This window comes from Trachurus japonicus, chromosome 4, assembly GCF_045865225.1.
Source record: "Trachurus japonicus isolate A0001 chromosome 4, Traja_1.0".
NCBI lineage: Eukaryota > Metazoa > Chordata > Actinopteri > Carangiformes > Carangidae > Trachurus > Trachurus japonicus.
In genome coordinates, this window is record NC_140910.1 from 29,583,965 (window position 1) to 29,611,936 (window position 27,972).

Genomic DNA, 27,972 nt, shown 5'->3' on the forward strand with positions numbered 1-27,972 from the left:
TTTGCTAACCCTCCTCTTGGCCATGTGCATTTGTTTACATCGAAGCAGGCCAGAAATCAATCAGTAGAGCAGTACATAACGTTATAGCTATATATCATACACTGTTACAATGTGTATATTTGTGTAGTCTTATCTGTCATAAACAAGAGATTACGGGTTACGGGGTGCGTTTGTGTTGCTGTGTCTCAGAGACTCTGATCTTACAAGGTTGGTTATCAGCCAATAGACGCTAGGTGGAAGGCAGAGAGCCTCCATTCTCCCTGGAATTAGTTAACTAGTCATTTATTAAACCCAAAATCGAAAGCTGTTTAAGGTAAAAATGTAGCAAAATTAAGCTAAAAATCTTGCATAGTTCCTCTTTAAGAGAGCTAGGTAAGCAACTGGTAATGCTAATGCTAGCTATGCAGCAATAGTAAAATGTACAAGCAGCTCCTCCTAAACAAGAGGTTGAATTAAATTCTGTTTTCTTTTAGGCAACGTCTAAAAACAGACAGCCTGTTCTCCTGCTTAACAGACCTCCATTGTTTCCACAAAACTAATAATAACAGATCAATGTACTGTACAGCACATGGCATGTTCCATCATTTCCCTGACTTCTGTTTATTTTGAGTCAGTCCCACAGGCTCTTAATGCTACCTGTCACAACAGGTCCAAACCTGAAAATAGAGTCTAGCAGCAAACGCTGAATTTACTGCTCTTGGATTAATGTTGATAAAAAACAACAGTGCAGATTTTAAAGGAGATTATTTAGGCACCTTTAAAAGAAAAGACTTGTGACACCATTTTCAAAAAGTCTGAATTGGCCTTGAGCTGAGAGTCACAGTCAGGGTAGGGAAGTTGGAAATTACTAAGACTGACTAAAGCGTGGTTGGTTACAGTAAGAACAGGAGGGATGTGGTCTTATTTCCTCGAGTCTGTTTGTGAGAAAAAGATGCAACATTTTCAATGGGACTGAGTCGGCCTTCATCATCCAGCACACACAGGCTACGTTTGCAGTTTCACCACCAGGTGTGAGGTGAACAAACGGAAATTGAAAAGCAAAAAAAGTGTTTGTTTTTTTTAATCTGTAAAAGTCCAGAAATGGTGCACGCAGAAACGGAAACATGTCTTGAGTCATATGAGGACGGTGTGTGTAAGAGCTTTAAATGAGACAGGAAGCTGGCTGGGAAGTTTCAATATGTACCAAGGCAGTGACCCAGATAGTTCTGTGAGCAGCTCCGCTAACGAGTACATGTCCTCCATCTTTTTACTGTCAGAGATTTATGATGCTCATGCAATAATGTGCTCATATATTTATCATCTTTTAACCTTAGTCATGAGGATACTATAGCTCTTGTTGCATTAAAACCTCTGTATGATGTTCTGCAACACAGATTTAAATGGAAATTTTATAACATCATGCTTAGTGCCCATGTTTGAGTGGGTGGGGATGTTTATATGGGTGTGAGTGGTGCTTTACATGAGTCCCCGAGGGGGTCTCATTGATATACAATGGTATTTTTGTGGTTAAGAGAATGATGAAGTGAGCAAATATCAAATTCCCCCCCCTGTTAGAATTACAGGAGCTGCAGCAGATGCACGTGCACCATTAGGGAGTCGACACACCCTTCATATTTCATGCTTGAGTGAACAGTACTTTCATTGGGGTCGTGAGAAAGTTCTGAGTGTGTAAAAATACTACGGGAAACTTAATGTACACAGTGCCATCATGACACGGCTCACTGAGCTTGTGAAACAGCATAACGTTGGTTTAACCTGTTCATAATCCTCCTTAAAGCTCTGTGTCATGATGCTCTGTTGACTTTTTCTTCTTTTGACAATTCATTTTCAATCAATGCCTTATTGTAACTGTATGTTCATTTGAAGGACGATACTTTTTTTTAACCAGAAAAAAAGAGAAAAAGCTCAAGTGATGGACTAAATAGTGGGTCAGGAAGTAGAACAGGTCATCCAATGACCAGCTGTCCCAGTCGCTGTTGTAATGTCAGGGGCAGATGCAGCCTTGTTGTATGAGTGAATAATGGTTTCTGTAAAGCGCTTTGGGTATCATGAAAAGCGCTCTATAAATCCAATCCATCTATTATTATTATTATTTTTAAACTGTGTGTATCAGTTATAACACAACATTAGCATGCCTCGCTAAATCCCCACAGTCACAGCCTGTAGCCCTCTGATTCCCTAGCTACAGTAGCTACACTTTGGTTTTCATTTTAAATTTGTATCCAAATGTGGGAGTAACCCTTTAACCCTCATTTATAAATTAATCTTATTCACTTGATTGTATTTCAATGGCATAATTTTACTTGTCTGATCACTTTTGCACTTTTGGTCTCACCTCTGATGTGTGTCATAGAGTTGTTTTTGGCTCATGAACAATCAATTATAACTTGATGCTTAGAGTCTGTGATCTTCTATAATCCATAGTAAATGTGTTAATGAAAAAGAGCTACATGTTGGGGTTTTATTCGTGTGATATCTTTCTGCTTTCTTACTATATAGTGCACATAAGGTCATACTGTATATGGGCACATGAGTGCTGCATGTAGGCTACTTTACAGTATATACAAGTATTCTCTTTGCACGGATTGTGCTCTCTGTGCAGGTGTGCGGACACACCTTGGTGACTGATGGGTTCATGACAGCCTATTTATATCTGTAAAACCTCGTGCCCTGTAACTTCTGAAGACAATGGTCCTTTGATTTGAAGCGTCTTCCTCCTTTTTTTTTTTGTCCTGGCAGCTTTTCTGTGCATGAGGTTGGAAACTGCTTCCACTGAGGCATGTGGATCATCCTGAATAACTGGAGCCCTTTCAAGAGAGGCGAGAGCTCTTTCTATTTCCACCTGTTGTTTGTGAAAGATCCTGATGATCCTGTGGGAATTGTTGATATAAAACTTAACAAACAAATGTATGAATTTCTTAATCCAGCTTTAACTGCCTCGGGGGGCGCGGCCAAACTGAAATAAAGGTGTATATGTGTGGTCCTGTTAATAATAACGTGATTGTACCTGAGTGCACCAACCACCTTGCCTTATGAGATTTAATGAAACTTAATGGAAATTTTTTCCTGCTCTTGTTTTCTGTTCAAACATACGGCCTCAGGCGGAGTACTTGATGTTGTTTCTCAATAAAGATGCAAATGTAAACAGACAAACATATGGAGGCAAAATGCAAAGGTCAGGCAGCTTATCTGTCAGAGTCACACCGTGTAATTAGAGTACACAGGGTGTAATTTATTTCAGACACAAATTGTATACTTTAGCAGTCAAGTCATTCAGTCATATGACCCGAGAACAGTTCTCCTCACATTGTTTTATTAATCATGTGTGGTTCTTGAGCTGCATGTTCTTCTGTGCCTTTCTAAACTGTCTATAGGTGTGAATGTGAGCAAGTTTTTTCTTCTATACTGTACTATATACTGTATGTCAGACCTGTGCACGATGAACCCTGCCCTCACCCTATAGGCCTATCTATCTACCCTGTCAGATTGGCTCCAGACCCCTATCCCAAACGCACAACGCTGCATCGGTGTGTAAACTACAGATTGATAGATGGGTTCTTGTTGGTTCGATTGGAAACACTGCTTTAACACTTCGCTTCCGCTGTGAGGTCATTTTGACCACTCTCGCCTATTTACATGCATGTAACTTTGTTTAAACAAAAACCCTATGCCTCCCAGTCCATGACTTATTTTTTTACTTAGAACCCCCAAGAGGTCACTTGACCTCCATTAATTCTAATGCAAAAATGGTAAATAGACTGCATTTATATAGCCATATCCACCTTTTCCTGAACGTCAAAAACGTAAGCCGGTTTTGCTCTTCCAGTGGAATTTAAAGCAGAAGTAAGCGGAATGTTTGTGTTAAAGCAGAACTTTGCAAGTCGGCCGGAAATAGCTCGCTCCTTCGTTGGTTTCTCTTTTTTTTCCTCTCCGGAGCTCCCCCACAGTTCTGGTAGGCACATGTCACTGTCGTAAAAAAAAAAAAAACTCGCCGCCACCACCTCCGCCCCCTACACGTGCTTGTGTTTACTGCTGTTTGCTAAGCCCTGCTAACACCGAGCTAATGCTAACACGGAGCTAACGCTAGCACAGAGCTAACGCTAATAGGGCCACACACAGACACAGACATACACACACATGAATAAAGGTTCCAAAACGCGAAGGTGTGTGTGTGTGTGTCATGATGTATTACATTATCTTATAAAAGACCCATGGTGTGTGTGTCTGTGTTAGCATTAGCTCCCCGTTAGCCACAAGCTGAACTTCCTCAGTACAAACATTTCATGTTTCCATGGTTTCCTCCGACTTTCCGAACTCAAACCAATCACGATTCGTGACATGCATGACGTCATATGCGTTCTTATCTCGTACTGCCATAAGGCAGTTTCTCGCGATACTTCTATCCATTGACGAGATTTGTAACACCGAGACGGACGACTGATCTTGCAAGTGCGGTTTTCAGCCAGTGGGGGGGGTGAGCGCATTGGCCTAGACCCCATTCACTTCATAACAGGTCGCTCTACCATCACAGTGACTCTGAGCCACAATAATTACAGCCCAAATCCTGCATAGTTCCGCTTTAATATAAGTCTTAAATAGTTATATCTTCCGACAGCAATCACTTATATAGAGTGTTTCGTCCGAAACAGTCACTCAGTCACTCTGCTCTGCTGTAAGCCGAGGAGAAAACTTTCCTTGTATCCTACAACCTTTATCCAATGAGGAGAGAGAACGGCATAAAGGGGCGGTCCTCTCTATGTGTGCAGCCAAGGGATGCGCGTGAATGTGGTGACGTAGGGACGACTGCTAACTCCATCGGCTGACAAGAAGTTAGCTAAAACGACCGGATCGCTTACTTCTGCTTTAATGTTTACGTTTCCATGGTTTCAGTAGTCGCGGAAAACGCATGCATCTTTTTTTTTTTCATTGAAAATCTATAAAATGCATGGATCATCACGCCAGCTTTTGACAATGGATATCACACAAATTGAAATCCATTATTAAAAGCCAGCGTTAATAGATCAATGTATTTAGCCTACTGCAACTATGACAACTAGTGAAACCATGGAAACGTATTTCCATCGGAAGAGCTGTTTTTGACGTTCGGAAACTTGTGGATACATTATATAGCCAGCCAAACACACAGCTCAAAACACTTTACAGCAATGCCTCACATTCACACACACACACATACACTTTCCATGGTAACCATGATACAGTAGCTCTTGGTGTCATGTCTGTCAAGTTTCTGTTTGCTGTTGCACATTTCATGTTTATGTCTTGTCTTTCCTGTTTTATTTTGAAATCACTAACCCTCTCTGTTACTTCCTGCACGCCCTTCCCCCGTCCCGTCACACCTGCTCCCTGATTGTTCTCCCCACCTGTTTCCCATCTTCCCTCATTACCTCTTGTACTTTACCTTGTGTGTCTCACAGTCTAGTTGCCAGTTCGTTGTACCTCACAGTCCTCGTCCCAGCTTATATCATAGTCCAAGCCATAGCCTGTTTTGTGTATGACCTTGCTTGCCCCTTTGACCTCCCTTTTGCCTCTCGATTTTGGAAACCTCTGCCTATCTGACTGCCTGCGTACCGAACCCTGCCTGGTAATAAACCTGCCTATTTGTCTGAACCTACTGTGTCGTGCATTTGTGTCCACCAGTTCTGCGCTCTGGAGTTCATGACACTTGGTTAGTTAGTGCTTGCGTAAAAATGTACTAAATTGAATTCCCAATCCCTGTTTATCTGTTTTACAGCTTTCTCATATTTTATTTCATGTATCCTGCCATTGATAGTTGACTAACTGAATTGCATTTATATTATTATATCGCTACAATAAAAGAATCCATCCTAGTGTTGCAAAATTCATAAAATTAGGGTTAGGGTTATGGTATTTCATCCATTTTTACATCTTATTTTGAAAGAAAGTCTAAACATTCCAGTAACAGATGTCTATTTTGTGATTATAAAGCCTGCAGTGGTGCTATGTCAAAACGACTTCAACGACGGTTCTAGGAGGTACTGCATTGTTGGTGGTTCTAGTGCTAAAGGTCTGACGGAAGTCATGCGTAATGCGAATGTCATGATACAAGTATTTAATTGGATGTATTCCAGATGTTTTCTATGCACATGTAGAGAACAACTTGAACTAAAAATAATCTCCGGCAGGCATCCATCACCAACATTCCTTCTCCATCCAGTACAACATTCACATCCGGTGAGTTTGATCTGCTACTTCAGCTTCACTGGATGCCGATGGTGACACTTCCAGATGACTGTGGTCACACTTGGAGCAGGTTACCTAAACCAACGTGACAACTTGAATCAGCAAAGGACGGTTGAGTCATCAACTCAGATCACACAGTGGCTCGATTTCCTGTTCTGTGGTTGTTGGCACAGTAGTGGGGAAAAAAAAGTTGCTACAGTAAGTGTTACTGATAGCAGAGCGAGTATCGCTGAGAGCAGCACAAGTATCACTCAACACATCGGTGCTTACTGTACCAATTGAGTTTTGTTGTGAGTGACACTGAGGTGAAGTTGGTCTAGCGTTGAGAACAACAGTGTTTTTGATGATGACAGCTTAATTGCTTTGAGTCCTATAAACAGTTCAGTGCAACAGGGATTTATAAACCCTGAGAATTTATAACTATCAACATTAGAGCCCTTATTGATGAATCTAATGATGAAGACACCAATTATGAAAAGTGAGAAAAAAAGTACATAGCTTAGGTTCTATTGAGATACAGTCAGTGACGTCAATCAACATATTGCTTATCAAAGTCACCAGCAAAACAAACATTTGAATACCTAGCAGTGTTTTGTAGTACGTTATGCTTTCACATCAAAAGGCTTCTGTTTTTTTGTTTTTTTGTTTGCCTCCTTTACAGTTTATCTCAAATGATGGGAAAAAACAAACAAATCTCTGACCACATTTACCAGATCTGTTTCGGTATAGCGCAGTTTCTGAAAAATCAAGGTAGTACAGGATGAATGCCAGCTCTGTTCTGTGGTGACAGCACAGAGGAGATGAAACCAAATGAGTCACTCAGCAGCGGCATGAGGGAAAATATTCCACTGACACATTGTGGTTTGTCTTCAGACAAACAGACAGCGATGAACGGATATTCACTGAAGCTCTCAACAAACATCAGGACATGGAGTGGTACTACAGTCACGTATTGACAATATTGCACATTAACATGGACACACCAAAAGGTAATGTACTGTATGTCCACCTGTGCCTGTGAGGATATATTTATTGGACCATCACCACATATCATCACCAGTTTTAATATTTTAATATTTTCAGGTTTTCTAGTGAAAAGGGAACTGAGCTGAAAGTCAAAGATCTCGAGTTACCAGCTGATCTTTTTTCCGTCCTTTATCTGTGGTCATGAGCTTTACGTAGTGACCAAAACAATTATATTCCAGATACAAATGGCTTAAATGAGTTGGCTTCACAAGATGGCGATAGAAGAGCTGCCACCTTTTTAATGACATGCCAACCACACACCTCTTTCAAGTGCTTATGGCACAAAATTACAAAATACCAGAGGTATGAAAAAAGCGAAACCTAATGTTGATTTACAGTGAGTATTAGAGAGGAATGTCAGGGCCTCAGTTCAGACTCAAACCAAAGCTGCTGGAGTTGATGAATGGATGGATGGAGGCTAAATAACATGTTAAACTTCTACAATCCACTTCTATAACTGGATGAAGATACAGGACAAGGAACCAGCTGAGGTGGTTTGGACATCTGGTTGAAAAGTCTCCTGGGCCTCCGGGTCCTCCTGACAAAACGGGATCATATCTTTCCCGGTTTCTATGTTCCCCACTTTGTATGGGACCGGGGAACATAGAACCTTTTTTTAGAACAAGGGTCCTATGTTCCCCGCTTTTCCCCAAAAGGACCCGGGGAACATGCAATTTTTGTACCCATACCTGGAAGTGGAGTTGTGAGTGACTTGGCATATTTTTTGCCTATTTTTGAGTGAGAAGTTGAGTTGTGACTTTGAGTGAGAAGTGTAGGCTAATTGTCCCATTGGTTGGGTTTAGGCAATGAAGAAAGGAGTTGGTTAAGATTAGTAAAAAGACCAGTTAGAGGCTAGACAGGCCAGATAGATAGAGTCCAGATAAGTAGAGAGAGTCCATCGACCAGCAACAGCGGGGAACATAGGACCCTTTTTTTGAAAAAAGGTCCTATGTTCCCCGGTAACAGTGGGGAACATAAGACCCTTTTTGGTAAAAACGGGGAACATAGGACCCATTTTCAAAAAGAGGGTCCTATATTCCCCGATAGAGGAACATAGAACCCGGGGAACATAGGTACGCTCCCTGACAAAACCTCAGTAGCTGCATGCTGATAGATGATGGAACACCTTCTCTGGCCTGGGAACGCCTCAGGATCCCCCAGGAAGAGCTAGAAAACGTTGCTGGGCAAAAGGACAAGATTCCGCAATGTTCGTTTCCAGTAGCGCAGTGATTTTCAACCTCGGGGTCGTCTGAAATTCAAATGCGGTCGCTTGAAATGTGTAGTAATTGATAAAAAAAATCACTGAGATTTTTTTTTTTAAAAACTAATTATTATTCTTTTTAAAAAATATGATTAAAAACACCACACACAATCTTAAACAACTGTATCTATGCTTTCACTTTCTCTAATATAAATTCAGTTCAAATAAAATGCAGCATATAAGCTGGCGCATCGTGCAGTCACGTGATCGCAGGGTCGGCAGAAATTTGTGATGTCAAAATGGGGCCACGAGCCAAAAAAGGTTGGGAACCACTGCAGTAGCGTAATATTACACTACCAACAGCTGATTCAGTGTCTGAGGTGTACACTGCCGTGTAAGCAACCACGTTTCGACTGCATCACACTGCTGTCAGTAGCAGATGACGTAAAAACTTTCCAAATACTGTGCACCTTTTGCAATGACTAACCTGTGCTGACTTTCTTTATTAGTTGCCAAAGACCGTGTGACATAGTCTACAATATCTAGAACAAACCAGTAAGTGGCCTTTGATCAACCTTTTTTTTAAAGCATCTGTTTCGTATGATTTTGCATGTTATCAACATCAAAATTTCCCCAGATTGTCTGCAATATCCCCCTTTCATCCAGGAACTGTACCTAACAAAAAAGTTTTTTTTACACATTTTCAAAGGGACCATTGTGACATTACACGTTACATAATAATGGAAAATCATGAAATATTTCACCAGGCTGACTAATTGACAGGAAGTGTGTATGTGTTTTTTTTGTTTTGTGAGATATGAGCGCAATAATATACTGCAAGGAAACTGCAGGGAAGTATGACACTTTCAATCTCGTTTGATTTATAGACTAGTACACAACAGCACATTATGCTCTCTGAATAAATCACATTATATTCTCATTCTGGCAGGCATGACTAAAAGTATTGCCTACCAAGTACTGGCCTGTGTGTGTGTATGTGTGTGTTCAGTACTTGCTTGTCTAAACTCATGAATGGAGGCAGGCCCTTCTGCCATCTGAGTCACCAAACACACACCATCTTATCAGGTAGAGATTGTTTAAGAAAAAAAAAAAAAGGTAGGTAGTACTTTCACTAAAAAAAAAGAAGCTTCAAGTTGCAATGACCTTATAATATTTGTTTATGAAAATGACTTCTCCTAAACCAGAAGAGAACTGGCACCACGGAGCAGATGTGGTCCTTTAACATAATGAAGCAGCTGACATCCCATCGTTCTCAGGGTCACGCATGAAGGTGCTTGCTTTGCAGTTGGCAGTGACGAGAGGTGAAACAGTGAAACAGAGCAATTTGTTTTGCTTGAGGTTTCACAAGGGGTATACCAGCTACAGGAACTGGCCCTGTGTGGTCATGCCTGAATTCCTCTGTTGTCTGAAACGAGCTTCTTTTCCATCAGGCTGGGCAAAGTTAGACGTCTCATCCAGATGAATGACCGTCTGAGGAGAAAGAGAAGGAGGAGGAGGAGGAGGAAGCGAGGACTTCCAGTACTCTTTTCTACATCAAGGCACTGACTCTCAAATTTCTCCAAAAACAAAAGTAGCCTATAATACCGTACAGGTTGTTGTTTTCTTGTTCGCAGCTAAATGTGTTTTTTTTTTTTTTTTTGGCTGGTGCGCAAAAGTGAAAAGCAGCATGAAGGTGTGGTACGATCAGATGAGTCGTGTCAACGGAAGTCCTTGTTGAGGTTTGCGTTTCCCATGGAAGAGACTCGATGAGCCGTGGCTGCGTTATAGTACAGTATGAAGCATTTTGTTGTTGCATGGTTTAGGTCCATTGATCCCATAGCGCCCATACGTAACTACGACACTGAAGGATTACACCTCAGCTACAGAGCGCTGATGGGTTTTATAGGCAAAAAAAAGCTGCCATGCTTCTTCACTGATCTAATTTTAACCCATCTGAACAATAAAGTTTTCAATGTGATGAAATACTCCACACATAAACTCTTTGAGGTGTAAAAAATTGACTTTTTGTGAAACTCCAGCCACAGTGAAGCCTTTGGGAAACTTGAATGGTGTTTGGTGATACCTTTCTTTCTTTCTTTGATCGATAAGGTTTTAGTGTTTTATCGCTGCCTGTTGAGCTGTTGATAGCTCAGTGGATGGAGAGGTTGTAGCAGAGCGATGAGGGGTCAAGGCCAGACTGATTTTTTTTTTTTTTTTTTAATCAGTAAATGTGTAAGGGCCAGACTGATTACTATGTAGGCTAACAATATTGCATTATAAGCATTAGGCTACTTTACTGCTCCATCCTGATCGTTGTGCTTGCAGCCACCTGTCTCTCTGAGCACGTCATCCACAACCAAGTAGATATGTGCAGTACAATCGGTAAATGAGCAGCTCCTCCTCAAGTGGTATAAACCCCCATCGCACTTTGCCCCTTAAAGGGATAGTTCACCCAAAATTCAAATTTCACTCATTATCTACTCACCCTCATGTCGACTAAGAGCTGTGAGAATTGAAAAAAGTGCCTTCTCTGAGTTACGGGGGGGTCCGCGCAGCAGTATTTGTCCATATAATGGTTGTCAATGGATACCAACTTTCTTTGTCCAAAAAGACACACCAAAAAACATCCAAATACGTCCATACTGCTCGTCTGTAATGTCCCTCTTGTATTGAAGCCCCGACATGAGAAATTGTTCCGCCGAGTAAGAGCAGTGAACCGAGACACTGGGAGCTTCTGCTACAAACAAGCTTAAAATATAGACTTATTTAATTTTTTTCAGAACAATTTCTCATGTCGGGGCTTCAATACAAGACAGACATTACATACGAGCAGTATGGAGGTATTTGGATGTTTTTTGGTGTGTCTTTTTGGACGAAAAAAGTTGGTATCCATTGACAACCATTATATGGACAAATACTGCTGCACGGACCCCCCCCCCTCGTAACTCAGAGAAGGAACGGAGGACTCTGAAAATTCTCACAGCTCTTAGTCGACATGAGGGTGAGTAGATAATGAGTGAAATTTGAATTTTGGGTGAACTATCCCTTTAAATAAATAATAAATACCCAATATGGAAAAAGCTTTATTGTGGCCTACAGTAATTCCTTACCAAGAGATTTTATTTTGGCGTTTCCTTTTATATTGGTATGATACAACAGTGTGACAAAAGCAGAAGCTGCTGGACACGCCAGACGTTGTCAGCTTCTACATGTTGAACCCAATGCCCTCAATGTGTTTTCTTTTCTTCTTTCTCAGAAGTGATTCTTCTTGGCGTGCTGCCCCCTCGGCTCCGTCATCCATTGTTGCGGTTGCAGAAAAAAAAAAACCCACCACCGACGGTCCCCACAGTCCAGGCAGGGTGGGGGAATCGGTGTCGCAAGTGTTTCGCCAGAAGACTGTGTGGAAGTGAAACAGCTTTCAGCAGGCGAGGTGCATGAGGCCGAGGCAGATTCAGGGGGAAGTCAGACTGACAGGTTCCTATTCTGCCGTCCACCGTCGGCCGCCGGACGGAGGTCCTCGCCAAACACGAACACTTCCAATTCCTTTGCTCAGCAGGAATCTTTCACAAGTTACACTGACCACATTTTCCTGTTTTTAGAGACAGTGTAATAAATCAGAATGGATGTGGAGAAAGAAAAAAAAAAAACCATCCTGTACACAGTGTTCAACTTATTCCTAAAGTGCTCTTACTTCTGCAAACAGAACAGAGCTTGACCAGTTAGTTGAGTTGTTATTTTTTGATCATAAAGTCACAAACACTGTTGAATATTGATGCTTACACCTTTAAATGTCCATCACAGCTGCTGCTTTTCAAATGAAGGTCTGGTCTTACTCTACTTTTGGACAACACCAGGCGCTTGTCTCCATCTAGTGGTGACATGCAGGCACTAATCTGTAAACATTACTCACAGTACAAGGTGGTGAGGTTACTGCAGCTGCTTTGTGAGTGCCATAGTCTGAAAAATAAAAAACTATATGGAGGTGACAGGCTGGAAACTACGCTGAGCTCCTACCTGTTGTTTTCTGAGTTGTTTGGTTTTTGGAGTGATGAGGATCACTGAAGGGCCGGCAATGATCTGCTCCTGAGGCCTCAAAATCAAGGCTTAGGGCCTTTTATTTGATATTGTGCATGTTCTGTAACACATTTAGATACATTTGTTTAAATTGTTAAAGTTTGTGCCATGTAATCATTACTTCAGATTCCTGAGATGACCACTGACTGGCCACTATTTCGGGCTTGTTTTAACCTGAAACACAGCTCAAACAAGTTGTTCCAATATTTAACAAACACATTCACCAACATTCCCATGTTTTGTTCAATTTACCACCATTGTAATACAATTCCCAGCAGCCATTCCTAACCTTTAAGAAACCAATGAAACGGACATTTAGTATTTTTGCTTTGCCAATGACTTAAACTAGGTGCATCTGGGCCCTGATGAAGGTCAATAGACCAAAATGTTGACTAAATAAAAGAGCTTCAAGTGAGTGCGGGAGCAAGTGTTGATTTTTTTATGTTGAACTTGACTGGGGATCTGTTCCCAGCACCATCCCAAAGGAGAATGTGCATGCTGATTAAGCCTTAAATAATTAAACTGCCTTGAAAATAACTGAATAAGTCTGTTCATGTAAATCCATTACATTAATGCTCTGTCCAGTTAGCTTGTGGTCTTTTTCTTTGCTTTTGTTGGTGCTTTGTTTTTATACAAATTACTGCCACCATCTGTTTATCAATGGAACTGCATCATTGATGACATGAATGTGCATCATTACAATATGTGTCCTCAACCACACCATGCTATAAGACAGAGCTGATGGTTAATAACTACACAAGAAACCTCTAGACATTGAATCTGAGATGATCTGTAATCTGTTTTGAGAAAGGTTCAATGACTCTATGTAATTCTCAGTTCATTTCTATACATATTTTCAGTCTTTAAAGGGATAGTTCACCCAAAATTCAAATTTCACTCATTATCTACTCACCCTAATGTGGACTAAGAGCTGTGAGAATTTTCAGAGTCCTCCGTTCCTTCTCTGAGTTACGGTGGGGGGGGGTCCACGCAGCAGTATTTGTCCATATAATGGTTGTCAATGGATACCAACTTTCTTCGTCCAAAAAGACACACCAAAAAACATCCAAATACCTCCATACTGCTCGTCTGTAATGTCCCTCTTGTATTGAAGCCCCGACATGAGAAATTGTTCCGAAAAAAATTCAATAAGTCTATATTTTAAGCTTGTTTGTAGCAGAAGCTCCCAGTGTCTCAGTTCACTGCTCTTCCTGTGTCAGTGCAAATCTCTCGTGAATTGCACTGACCGGCGGAACAATTTCTCATGTCGGGGCTTCAATACAAGAGGGACATTACAGACGAGCAGTATGGAGGTATGTTTTTTGGTGTGTCTTTTTGGACGAAGAAAGTTGGTATCCATTGACAACCATTATATGGACAAATACTGCTGCACGGACACCCCCGTAACTCAGAGAAGGGACGGAGGACTCTGGAAATTCTCACAGCTCTTAGTCGACATGAGGGTGAGTAGATAATGAATGAAATTTGAATTTTGGGTGAACTATCCCTTTAAGCTTTGACTTAAATGCTAAAATATTCACAACAGAGTGATTCAGCAGGTTGTGTTTCTCACACAAACGGCCTCACAGCACATGAGCTGGTAGGAAGCTGGGAGAGAAATGTTGTTGGCTCCTTAGATTGTAAGATAGTAGAGAGGGAATAAAAAAAAAGACTCTTTCATCACCCCTCATCCCTTTTTTCAGTATTAAAGCACTGGAAGTCTGTCACAGGAGGAGTTAATCTTCAGGAGTTTCTGTGGTGAAACAGTGTAAAGTTTCCTCCTCCCCGGTCAGGAAGAAAGAACAGTTTGTGGTCGTCAGTCAGCAGAGACTCGGCTCCTTTATCTCCCACCCACTGCGAACTCTGCCACTTGCATCTTCCCTGAGCCTGGAGTCGTGGGGCATTATATCTTCTGCCTCCTCCTCTGCTCACATTACGTCGACCTGCCGGGGCACCGCTGCCAGGCTCCGACATCCTTGTTCTTTCCCATTGTTCATCCTTCCTTTCCTCCTTACTTTCCTTCAACCTGCTGTGTTTTCTTCCCTCAGTCATGTCCTGCCTTCCTCCTCCTCCTCCTCCTCCTCTTCTTCGTCTGTCCTTTTCAACCTTTCCTCCAGTGTTTGCGCTCTGGTTTAATTTGTTTCTTCAGTCCTTACTTTCTCTCCTCTCCTTTGTCTTTCCTAATACCCTCACCTCCATCACCCTTCTTCTTGTCCCATCTCATTGTCTCTCTACAAATCCTTCTTTTTCTCATTACTGACTCCCCGCTTTCCTCCTAATACTCTTACCCTTCTTGCTTTTATTTGTCCGCTTTCTCCTCCTCTCTGGTTCTTTCCATCCAGCCTCTAAACTCTGTTGTTTAAAAGCAGATTCCTTATATTCAATCCTTCTTGTCTATACCCTCTGACCTTCTCTGTCAAACCCTACCCTGCCCTATCCTATCCTATCCCATCCTATCCCATCCTATCCCATCCCTCCTGAGTATTAAGCCCATGCTGAGTTCCAGCAGGGCCAGAAATACAATCAGATAATGCTGGACCTCCAATCAGACTCGCAGGAGTTAGCTCTCAGCAGAATCGCTTACACAGTGGGACTCTGCAGATGCACACACAACACTCACTGTGTGTTAAGGCCCACGTCAGGTTTCACATGTGTGCAGTGAAGCAAGAAACTTGCACACTCTTACACCTACACAACACGGTTTGAATGTCGTTATGAAAACATAATAAAAGATGTGCAGTGCACGCTATAATAGTTGTTTTCCTGCTCAGGTAAAGAAAAAAAAAACCCTCTTAATTCCCACGTCACCCCAACTTTTCAGGGAGGTTTTTATGTAAATTTCACACCACTGCTGAATTTTTTGGCTTTGCCTCAGTCACAGTGATGTGATTGTAGCTCACATTTTGGCTACAATCACTTGGAGTTTATCTGGTTTTAAAATGTTCTCTTCCAATTTTCCATTGATGTTGTGATGCAGGTGACAGGAATGCTGATTGGCTGCATTGTGGGCTGAATGACTGCAGAACTTCCTCCCAATGATACATCAAAATGAATAGTTTGACAAAATGCTATTTGCCTCCTGAGACGATTGATACCACTCTTGGAGCTACAGCCAGTTGCCCATTAGCCTAGCTTAGCTTAGCTTAGCATAAACACCAGAAATTGTTTGAAACTTTGCTTTCTGATCAGTCCTGTGTTATGAGATGTTAACCAGATCTTATTACCTTAGAATCACAATAGATGTTTTGCTTGTCTGATGCAAATCCAAGCCAACCCGCTGCTGGCTGCTACAGCAATTAGCATTAATCTCATTTAACTCTCAATAAATCAAATATGCATATTCCTTTGAATCTGAGGCTCTCAATCTGTTTCCAAAATACTAAACAGGAAGTCAGCAAAATGCTAAAATTAGACAATGTGGGGATGATGTTTGTGGTTGTTCCAGATCTAATCTCTATGCCGTAAACGCAGCCCGATAACCTCAGTTTATTTCTTTCCCACCAGATAGCGGATACTACAGAACTCTGTGAGCCAACAAAAATGGATAATGGATGGATAAAAGCCTTTCAGCATTGTTGGGTAAACTGGTGGGATGTCTAAATCACCAGCAATCCATTGATATTTAAAGACCCCTGGAGCTGAAGAGAAGAAATCACACTGATTAATAAAAATGCTGCTATCCTCTCGCAATAAATGACAAAGGAACATTATACTCTTCAAAACAACAACAACAAAACCCTAAATTATAAACTGGGACTCCTTACTGAGACATTTTGTAGGCAAAACAACAGAAAAACAGCTTATGGAGTTATCATGCAAGTAATGTAAAGTAAAAATATGGATTAGATGAGTTGGTGTCAATCTCATCCAGCAACATAATGAGGAATGTATGATTCTATCTGTTCAGTAGGAGTTTCAGAAAGGGTGGACTATCTCCAAGGGCAGGGGGTCGAGATGCAGGATGAATAAACAACAGCCTTTAAAACATTGATTAAGTCCGACAATGATTTATTCTCAAATAATTGTTTCAAGGGTGAAAAGGAAGACACGTATGAGCTCCTGGTTTCAGACACTGAGTGAATGAGTGGAGTCAAGCTCTTAATTAAAAAGGTCTTTTAGAGCCCTAGTGAACTTAATCAAGTAAATTATAGGGAGTGATCAGTGCTGAGAAAGAAGACAAATGGGAGAAAATAGGGATATTTTCAACATAAGTGAAAATGTAAATGACTAAAATCTAAACACTAACCAAGTCTGGAAGTCAGACTGCAGCACTATCGCAGAAAAACACACTACAGACCCCCCCCCCCAGAAGACATTACATGTTGCATTCAGTGAAGAATAAAACATACAAGTGCAAATAAAACAAAGAAAAGAGGCTGAAGTCCACTTAGCAGCTTCAGATTCAAGGTCCATGTATAGTTTACTGTCAAAACTCACTGCAACAAATGTAAACAAAGCCATCATTAAAGGGGACTTGTCGTTTTTTACAATCTGGACCTTATTTCTAGCATAAAATATGATCATTTACTCACCCAGATAACTTCTGTGTCATTACAAGTCGTTCCGACGAAATTAGCTCCAGCCGAGAGCCGCGTATATCCGTATAATGTGAGTCTACAGGGCAGCGCAATGCAGCCTCTGAATAATAACATAATCTGCCATGAAACTCGTTCATTTCACCAATATTTTGTTATGATACGCTAGTGCTATTCCCCTCTGAGTCCGGGGTTAGCTGTTATCAACATCTGGGGTCTGTAGGTTGACCTACTGACCTCTGACCTGGATGATGTCATCTCTGAGCGCCGCGCGGCGTGGCTTGTTGCTACCGCTAATACTGTGGTTCGTTTCTGCGTGTTTCCGACTTGTCAAAACAAAATGAGCAGCTGGATGAAGTTCAGCTTCCACAGGCTTCCTCTCCGCAGCCTGGACTTACTAAAGCTCCGGCTAGTTGCGCTAAAAACGGACCCGAATGCTGAAGTGGAATGATTATTATCAGATTGAGCCGGGCAGTGCTCGGAGATGACATCATCCAGGGCAGAGGTCAGTAGGTCAACCTACAGACCCCGGATGTTGATAACAGCTAACCCCGGACTCAGAGGGGAATAGCACTAGCCTATCATAACAAAATATTGGTGAAATGAACGAGTTTCTCTGCAGATAATGTGTTATTTAGAGGCTGCATTCCACTGCCCTGTAGACTCACATTATAAGGATATAGGCGGCTCTCGGCTGGAGCTAATTTCGTCTGAACGACTTGTAATGACACCAAAGTTATCTGGGTGGGTAAATGATCATATTTTTTGCCCAGATTGTAAATAACAGCAATTCCCCTTTAAAGTTAACAACAACACCTATACTGTAGGTCTGTAAGTGACAGGAAAGGTACTGAGAGTAGGGAGGGAGGGGGGCACACCAGGGACACAGAGTAATTTTGTACCGTGCAACACTTAGACTCAGTTCAGTCTCGTATCAACATAAGTGTGACATGGACATAATAGTCTATCATCATATTTGTGTTGCGGCCCAACACTTCTTCCTGTTCTCTCAGTCTGTTCCCATATTTTGAATGATCTTTATTTCCCCTTTGAGACGACGACTGTACAAGCTGTCCCCATTCTGTTAGAAGATCAGCGAATGCCACACAGCACATGGGACTAATGTTCTGCTCAGTCGTGTTGTATTTCCCTCATGAGGGTCTTTAAGGTGCAGCTGAAGTCTACAAACCAGACTGAGCAACAGATGCCAGAGGTGTCCTCGTCTAATTACATCTGCTCCAAAAACTTCTACTTAACCTTCCCCCTAAAAAAACTTTACTGAGGGTTGAAGCTTCTGCTCCAGTGAGAACATGATCGGGTTCTGTCTCTGCTCTGAACTGTCTTTGACTTTGATAAATCTCCAGGCCACAATTACGCAGAGTACACACGGTGGGTTTTAGAGGCTTATTCTATCTTTGAGAATAAATAACTTTTGACTAAAAGATCCTGACCTTATTCCAATCTAAACTTTAAAACGTCAGAATCTTAATGCAGAACTAAGCCCCCGTAGATTTGAGATGTAGCCTATGTCTGAATACTGGGGAACATTTTACTCATTGTTCTCTCATTGCTTGGACATTATGTATTCTCATATATAAATAAACACACACACTCATCCATACAACTGGAACCTCAGATTAGTTTGAGAGTGGCCAATAATTACCTACATATTGAGGTTGAGATTTCATCCAGTTATCTTGAGAAAACAACTCTGTTATTTCTCTATTACAGAACAATTGTTGCATTATCTGAAGAAAATGGAATAACTATCTTTATCCCCAGAGTATTTTCTTGGAGATGACAAGATAATTGTTGATGATGTCAACATAACAAGACGATGTTATGTGAAGATAAGGTAATCATTATCTCCTTCTTTCAAGAAAATAAAACTCTGAACATACAGTTACTATGGAAACTGAGAAAGATCAAAATAAGAATCAATAGCGGGCTTAAACAACATAAGTATAAAAATTATTTATCATGTACGTTATTCAAATTCATTTGGGATGAATACAGCCTTTATTTAAAGGTCCAGTGTGTAATAATTGGCAAGGTTTATTGGCAAAATCTGAATATACTACCCATGAATATATTTGTAAAAGTGTATAATCGCTATAAAATAAGATCTGTTGGGTTTTTGTAGCATTGTAATTATTCTTTTATATAGCAAGGGCCTTGCTTTAGAGATGCCATCTTGTGCCGTCATGTTTGTACAGCAGCCTGAACAGAAAATCCAGCCAGCCAGAGAGCGGGTTTCGCGTGCATAAATGACAAAGAAGGTGAAAGGAAAGAGGAAGGAGGAAAAAGCAGAGAGTGAATATAGGCTATGGTTTATCTTCACCTCATCACTCCATGCTTCTGAAATACTCCCAGTCATCCCAGCCATGGAAGACACCATTTCCGTCCAAGTTTTTTTGTCCTCAGAGGCCAAAACCGAAAGCCGAAAACACTAGATGTCACGGTTCCCCCCCCCATTTTACACATTGGACAAAAACACAGCCATGCATATTTGGCTTAAATTGCAGGCTAAAGATTTTGTATAAATTATTGTTCTATCTTTTAATTGGTTATGGTTTTACAACTGTGTCGATCAACCAGGAAAACATAATAAATACACTTTTTCTTAAGTCTCTTGCACCATTAATTCTCGCCCCCGCCGGCACAGCTCCAGCATCAGCCAATAGCGTCCCCTCACCTATAGCCTACACACCTGCTGTTAAAACAAACAAAAAAATCGCGCCAGAAAAGCCAAGATGGCGGCTCACCGTACTGGAGCAGCAGCAGCAGCAGCGTCAGCTCCGTGCCTATCTCTGGCTTTTGAACACAGTCCTCGGTCGTGTGGGATTCATCCTCGTCTGTCTCGTCCTGTGGATTATAAAGTGTGGAACCACGCAGGAACATCGGAGCTACACCAGATCCTGAACCTCTTGAGCAGCAGCAGCAGCAGCAGCAGCAGCAGCAGCAGCAGCAGCAGCAACAACTAGCCAGTGGCCTGAAGGTAAATCCGACATTGTCGGAGAGTAGAGATCCTCGATTCACTTTTCTAGGAAGATGAGTTACTCAGGTGGAAAGAACTGAATTGACCTGACCGTAAGATTTGTTGTTGATGAAGAGGGGTCACTTTGAGAGGTTTTCACAGGACAGAGTTTAACTGAACTTTCTATTGGGCCAGTTGAACTGTCCTTGCTGTTTGTTGCTGCCGTGGGACATTTTGGACATTTTGCTTTTGTGGTTTTGTCTGGTTTTCTTTTGTGACTGGTGCTTGGACTTTGAAACGTGGGTTTAACTGTGTTGTGTTGTCAGTTGTCTCTCCTGCTTGTCATGGTCTTGCCTTATCTTGGTGGTTGATTGAAGGAACTGTAGCCTACTACATGATACAGGGTCTAAAGTGGCTTCTGAGCTGTGTGTCCTTGTGGTGGATTAACCTGACTAAAATCACAGATAATCTGCTATGCTACGTTTTTATTGCACATTATGTATTGTGTATATTGTATTGTGGCTTCATGTGTTTCACTCACTCGGTTGAGTTGCTGGACCAGATTAAAACTGCCCACCACTGGATGAAAACATCATCGGTAAGTTGTTTCATATTCATTATTTTGATGATGACATAAACTGAACTTGTCTGTCTGGCCTTTTTCATAAATAGCACTGTCTTTGTTGTAGACCGCCGTGTCTGTTTGATTATTGTATTAACGACAGGCCACACATGTTGCTTGTTGTTGTCCTGTCTGGGCTGATTATGTGTGACTTGATTGTGCAGGCAAACTGAATGGCATCCATTATCACTGTATGTCATTTGCTTTCTATCCTTCATTTCCAGTTTGTTTAGCCTGCCCTATCTGATTCAGGTTTGAGCCAATTACTTGTAAAATCCATGGTGGTGTTGACCATGGTGCTGAAATATCAGCAGGTCGCTGTTTAATGATAAAATCCATGGCAATGTCCATGGTGTTCAATTGAGTCTCTTTGAACCATGAAAACATGCACACAAAAAAAAGATTAACAAAGTGTGAATCTTTCTTTTTATTTTTAGTGATTAAGACGTTTATGCAGCAGTGACCAAATACCGCTCAGATCCAGATGTTAATGACATAGCCAATAGGCTTTAAGGGCCCACTACGGGTCTACACACCTGCTAACAAAAATAAAATGCGGTGGATCACATGGAGTACACTGCTGGTAAGCGGTTATTCAGAAATGCGATAATAACTGGGTTTTGAAATGTTATAACTTGGCACACATAAATTTTTTTGTTAATGTCATAGAGACCATGAAAGATGATATGGGACGGAAACACGGCATTACTTAATGAGGCTACTGACAGTTTTCTTCACATATCTTTTATTAGATTAGCTTGTAAACCAGGACAAAGTGATTTGAAAATGATCTTCAGAATCTAAATCACACACTGAAAAATTCAAGGGCATCAATGACTCATTTGTGTGAACAAATGACAAACAATTTCCCCTCGATGTTTGTCTTTCTAAACACATGTCAACCTTTCAAAGCTTTGTCGGAATTACAGGCCTGAAAACAACTTCCACATCTGCTTAATACATTATTCAGATAATTGTTTGGCTTTTAGATCCTGTCAGTACCCCACACCAGTAACCCTGGATCTCCTTTCACTTCCCGTGACAGACGAGCCCTGTGTTAAAACTGAAATCCTCAGGAGAGCCAGGTGAAGTGCAGAACAGTTCGTCGGAGTCGGAGGAGGAGGAGGCGTCGGTTTTGCTTAATTTCCTCACGTCTGCTTTTCATTGCTGTTCAGCCTGTTCCAGGAGAGCTTGGTAGGTTTCTGATTTCAGAAATCGCGGATAACAGTCGTTTTCCATCAAGCTGTATATCAGTCTCTGCGCCCTGTCGAAGCAATTTGGCCCCGGCTGAGAGATATTTTCACTGATTTCTCCTCTCGTCACACAGTCAATGTTTATCTGTGTTCAGGAAAACAACAACTTTTATTTCACCTGTGGGTTCTTTCTGCTCGGAGATATTTGCTTTTTACATTATGATGCATGTTGTGGATGTGCGGTGGAATAAAAAAAAAAAATGGAGGGATTAATGGGAATGCCTGTGAGCATCAATGAATTTCACAGTTAAAATGAGTGAAACGGTGCAGAAGCAACAGGGACGACAAGAAGGAGAAGAAAGCCTGCAACGTATTTCTGATTTAAAATTATTTATAAAAGCCATACCTGTCTCAGAGCATCGACCTGGACGAACTCTGTATATATCCTTTTGGCTGCAGCCGTCCTCTCCGTCTCACTCGTTAATGTTTTGTAGTTCTCGCAGGCCAGCCAGAACAGAAGGTTCTCCTCGCTGTACTCGGTCCGCAGGAAGTCCTCGAACACGAGCTGGCCTGCTGCACAGAGACAACACACACACTCTGAAACATTTGACAGAAACAGGGTAACTTTTTTATTTTTTATTTTAAGGACCTGGTTATTGTCCCTTTATCCTCCTTATTCCACCCTTAAAGGGATAGTTCACCCAAAATTCAAATTTCACTCATTATCTACTCACCCTCATGTCGACTAAGAGCTGTGAGAATTTTCAGAGTCCTCCGTTCCTTCTCTGAGTTACAGGGGGGTCCGCGCAGCAGTATTTGTCCATATAATGGTTGTCAATGGATACCAACTTTCTTCGTCCAAAAAGACACACCAAAAAACATCCAAATACCTCCATACTGCTCGTCTGTAATGTCCCTCTTGTATTGAAGCCCCGACATGAGAAATTGTTCCGCCGGTCGCGTGATTTGCACTGACACAGGAAGAGCAGTGAACCGAGACACTGGGAGCTTAGTATAGACTTACTTAATTTTTTTTGGAACAATTTCTCATGTCGGGGCTTCAATACAAGAGGGACATTACAGACGAGCAGTATGGAGGTATTTGGATGTTTTTTGGTGTGTATTTTTGGACGAAGAAAGTCGGTGTCCATTGACAACCATTATATGGACAAATACTGCTGCGCGGACCCCCCCGTAACTCAGAGAAGGAACGGAGGACTCTGAAAATTCTCACAGCTCTTAGTCCACATGAGAGTGAGTAGATAATGAGTGAAATTTGAATTTTGGGTGAACTATCACTTTAATTACAGGGCATCTAGCCAGCAGCAGGATATAGAGCAGTTATTGTTTCAGCAGCATTTAAGCAGAAGCTTTAAAGTGTATTCATGTCCATTATAACGATGCATTACTACACATACCCATAATACATTCTATATTGCCTCAGGCACTTAGGAGTTTTATATATAATTGTGCTCATACTTCCTTTCCATTTTTTCCCCCTTTTCATATGTAAAATAGAAAAAAACGCTGGAGTGTCTGAGGTCCCCAAAGATGAATTATTTTTTAAATGACATTATTATCTTAAAATATCAGGATGATAAGTTGTACAAAGACAAAATTGGATCCATCTTGTGTGAAGATCATTTATGCACACTTGTGCATACAGGATGAAATAAAAACATAACAAAAAAAATGTCAGGATAGAAACATGGGTGAAAATTGGATTAAATCTGGTCTTACTTGTTTTTGTTTTTTCGCCCATTGCATCTTTCAGCCTTAATGGAAGATGGATGAAAGCTCTGGAGAAGTTACATTGAGGCTATTTTGTCAGGAGTGAACTTCTCATGCTCCAGATTGTTTTGAGTTCACGGGTGTTTTCTCCCCATTTTTTTATTACCAGGGAAATGCCTGACCTGTGCTTATTGCAGCAATACTTTGTTCACCGTGATTTGCTGTGCAGAGGGTTTTTGCTCAACGACTTTTGAGACCATGGGGACACAAAAAAAAAGTTTAAATGGATGTTTAAAGGAAAAAAAAAAAGGTTGAGTGTTTTAGCAGAAAATCACAAGGGCAATGAGCCTTAGCTTAAGGTTCTGCTCCTCTCTTATCTTTCACATACATTCTTCCCTCCTCAGCTCGGTCCTTGTTAGCTGAAAGAAGACGGCAAACAAAGAGACGATGCAGCGAACCGCCAGGTATTGTGGTGGATGTCTGGAGGCTGCCTTTTTTTTTGTGGTATTTTTTATACTTCAAACCTTGAGAAAAAAAAAAAAAACCCAAACCCAGCTTCCCAATGTGCACTCTCGCATCGCTTCGCACAGTCGCACCCAGCTATAATTCTTATCTCCTCCTCGCACCCTTTTACCTTTGTTACAGGCGTATTCATCGAGCTGTGATTCTAACGCAGGTGTAAAATACTTAGCACCGTCCTCTGGGAGCAGAAACAAACAGCTAACAGCGAGCGCAGTGAGTTATTCACACAAATTGTTTCACATAAATCACAGCTGGAGCCCCGACAGTAATTGACAGGAAACAAAATATGTCCAGAGGCCGCGTGTTCCCACCTACAAATCACTCCGGCGCCCCGTATCTGAGCCTTCAATCATAACCGACTCGACTCTTTTTAAAAAGTCGCACGAGATGTGAAGGTACATGAATGCCACCAGATTGCATCTGCCACATGCACAACTATTTATTTTTCGCTACTGTTTACCTATTTGTCATATGTGTCACCGCGTTTCTTCAAAGGGGGGAAATGGAGCAACTGGGGTGCGAGACAAAATTCATCACCCAGAGGGACAGTTAATCTTGACGCGGCGACAACAGGGGCTGAAATATTACAGATCAACTGAGTTCATTTCAGCAAAGTAATGAGAGAAGACAGACAGCAGGAAGTGGGAGAGAAAGAACCCATCTGCCCCTCTCAGTTGTTTGTGATGTGGTCAGGTGGAAGCCACGAGCACCAGCACCAGCTTTCTTTTATAGATGGATACGAGCCGGCTGGAATCACCATATCTACACCGGCGGCTCAGATTAGGCCTCTTATCCCTGCCAGTGTTCGTCCTCCTTAAACATATCTCCAAATGGATTTGATGAACTTGAAGGAAAGAATATATTCTCCAGCCTCGTGAGGAAGCCCGAGGCCAATCGGGGGATGATATACTGAGGCCGAGCGGCGGAGGATTGGAAGGGTGAAAAGAAAAAAATAAGAAAAGGACGAGGAGAGCAGCGTTTGACAAGACGAAGAGAGAAGAGAGAGGAGCAACTCTCAGCGTGGAGTGGACTCACTTTTACACTCCAGAAGTTGGTCCAGTGACTCGCCCCATGCAGCCACGTCATCAACAGGAGCCCTGCACAGCGAAAAACATCAAGAATATTTACACATTAAAGTCATTGTCAGATATCTATCAATGTTTTGACATCTGATTTTCTTGTCAAACAAGAACTCTGAATGAAGTTCATCCGTCCATGACTCACATGTTGGCTGATATCGGCTCTTTAATTGATCCCAGGTATCGGATCAGTTGGCCCCGTCGTCCTCGTGAGGTGAATCTCCTGCACAGAGCGTATACAGACTGGAGTTATCACCATGGTAACTGCTTAAAGAAGAAGTAGGCCCATGTTGAGTGGGGTCAAAAGTCTGAGACCACTTGACTCCACTGTCGCTCGAATTAGTCTAATTAATTGTGGATACCAAGTGAGGTAAAATAAATAAATATTTTTTATTTGAACAATGCATATTAATGAACATTGGTATAAAATACTACAGTAAATATGCCGTATTATAGCCGAGCCACTAATTTACGTCCGTAGTCCCAAATAAATAAAATACAACAGTACGCCACAAGGAATAAAAACAATACAATAAATACAATACAAATGGCGATACACAACACAAATAGGAAAGGCAAAACGGTAAATAAAATATTGGACACGGTACTCAGACAGGACAAGACAATAATACTGTACAGGACAATAATAGGTAGACAAAATTATGCAGCTCTAATTCTATAATAGGTGTGATCAGTATAATTGGCAATGATGTGATGATACATCTACTTTTTTCTACAGGAAATTCCTGTTTTTTAAATTAAATATGGTATATTATTGGGTCAGTTTTTTGTTTTTTTGACATACTCAGGCAAGGTTGAGTTAATTATGTCCTCTAGCAAGAAGTAAAGTTTGAATACCTCACATACAATTTGCACAAGAGTAAAAGTACCGGGCCACTTTGCACAGTTTCCCTGAGCCCTTGATGCTCTACCTGGGTGGATTTGATGCTATTAATATTCTGTGGGAATCGAGGAAACCACTGTGAGGATTTGTATATCACTAACTTACACTCACAGACCTGTTTCTGTGTCTAATTGTAGCTTGTCTACAAGGAGTTAGATTAACGTCAGCGATGGAGGCTACCAGTCTAACTGGCTGCATCCTCTCATCATTAGTTTACTTGTTCAGAAATTCTAAATCAGATGAAATTTGAATGATGCCTGTGGGTAAATTGGGCCGTAGCAGCAGCAGCAGCAGCAGCAGCAGAAAGCAGAGAATCAGAGAAACACGAGTCAGAGCTGTGGATGTAATAAATGGAATTACAGCGAATGAACATGCAGGAAAAAGTGAAGCAACTAAACGGAGAAGTGGGAGACGCTCGGGCTCAAGTGGATGTGCAAGAGCTGTTCACATTATCAGATGTGTTGAATGGATAAGAGCTACAGTACAGAGTAGTGCGTGTGTTGTGTGCACTGTAAAGCAGCTTCTGTGTGTAGAGACGTGTGTCGCTGTGACAACTCAACAGATGATTTTACACACAACCTGCTGCGTGTTGATACACAAATGCAACATATTGCATTTCTATAACAAACAGCCTATTATTGCACCTGTAGCTGTAGGTGTGGAGCTGTTTGTGCTGCCAGGCCAAGCCCAGTCATTAGGGCAGAAGCAGCAGAGCACTACTTGTCACCCAGGAAGTGAAGTGTGATTTGTTTTTAAGCATTTTTTTTTTAAAATCTTGGGTGACTCTCTGTCAGACAATGTAAGCACATTCACAAAAAAAAAAAAATTACTGATAAATATTATATTTTTGAAAATTATGATTAAAAACACCACACACAATCTAGGGTTCTTACGGATCCTTAAAAAGTCTTAAAAGGCATTGAATTCATTAATCTAAAAATAAGGCCTTAATTGGCATTAAAATGTCTTAAATCAATTTTTCAAAAGTCTTAAAAATGTTAACACATGATAAGTGGTATTTTATGGTTGTAATTAGTCTCAAATCTCAAAATAATTGGTAACATTCCGACATAGAGAAGTTAGTGGTGGCCGTCAACGCTAAATTTCTCACCGCCACCAGCTCCCGAGTCAGTCTTTTTTTTTTATGCATTTATTTTGAAAGGACAGCTGGAAAGAGACACAATCCAATGTTCATGTAGCAGTCACTTTACCTTGGATCACATAGGAAAGTGGGTAAAATTGTCCCTAACCCTATGTAATTGATGAGGTGTTTTTTTTTTTGTTTTGGCATTTGTGTTTATTATGAAGTCGGTCTTAAATTTCATTTCAAGTGGCTTTAAAAAAGTCTTAAAAAGTCTTAAATTTAACTTGGCTTAAGGTGTAGGAACCCTGTTAAACAACTGTATTCTATGCTTTAACTTCCTCGAATATAAATCGAGTTCAAATAAAATGCAGCTTATCTGAGCTGGCGTGTCTTGATTGATGGCCGCCAGAAATTTGTGATATCGAAATGGGGTCAAGAGCCAAAAAAGGTTGGGAACCACTGATTTAAACACATGGCAGCTGTTGTGGACCAAATATATCATCTGTTCTATTCCACATTAGGCCACCAAAACATTACCAGGGTTTGACTTGTCACAGAGCCTGCAGCTCTGAGCTGACCTCCCTGACCTGTCATCAGCACCAGTATCTGGGTAAAGACTGTGCAGCACAGTTCACCAAACCAACACCACTGAGTGAGTAGTGTCACAGCCTTTTATGCTGCATGTGTGTGTCTGTAGCAACTAAATGAACATATCTTAGCAGAGTTTAGAGACTTATAATAAGAGTAAACAACAGCAGCAGCAGATTTCCATTTCCATCTTCCAGAATAACGTTCAATGGCA

General features: G+C 41.3%; 1 protein-coding gene across 1 annotated transcript; it reads right to left on the minus strand.

Moving 5' to 3' along the window:
• Nucleotides 1-21,471: 21,471 nt before the first annotated feature.
• Nucleotides 21,472-25,401, minus strand: LOC146989166 (regulator of G protein signaling 21-like). Its single transcript, XM_085775446.1, has 4 exons — nt 25,328-25,401; nt 25,139-25,200; nt 22,257-22,420; nt 21,472-21,995 (listed from the first exon to the last, which is right to left on the minus strand). Coding segments are annotated over exons 1-4 (405 nt in total). The 5' UTR covers nt 25,330-25,401; the 3' UTR covers nt 21,472-21,818.
• Nucleotides 25,402-27,972: the final 2,571 nt, after the last annotated feature.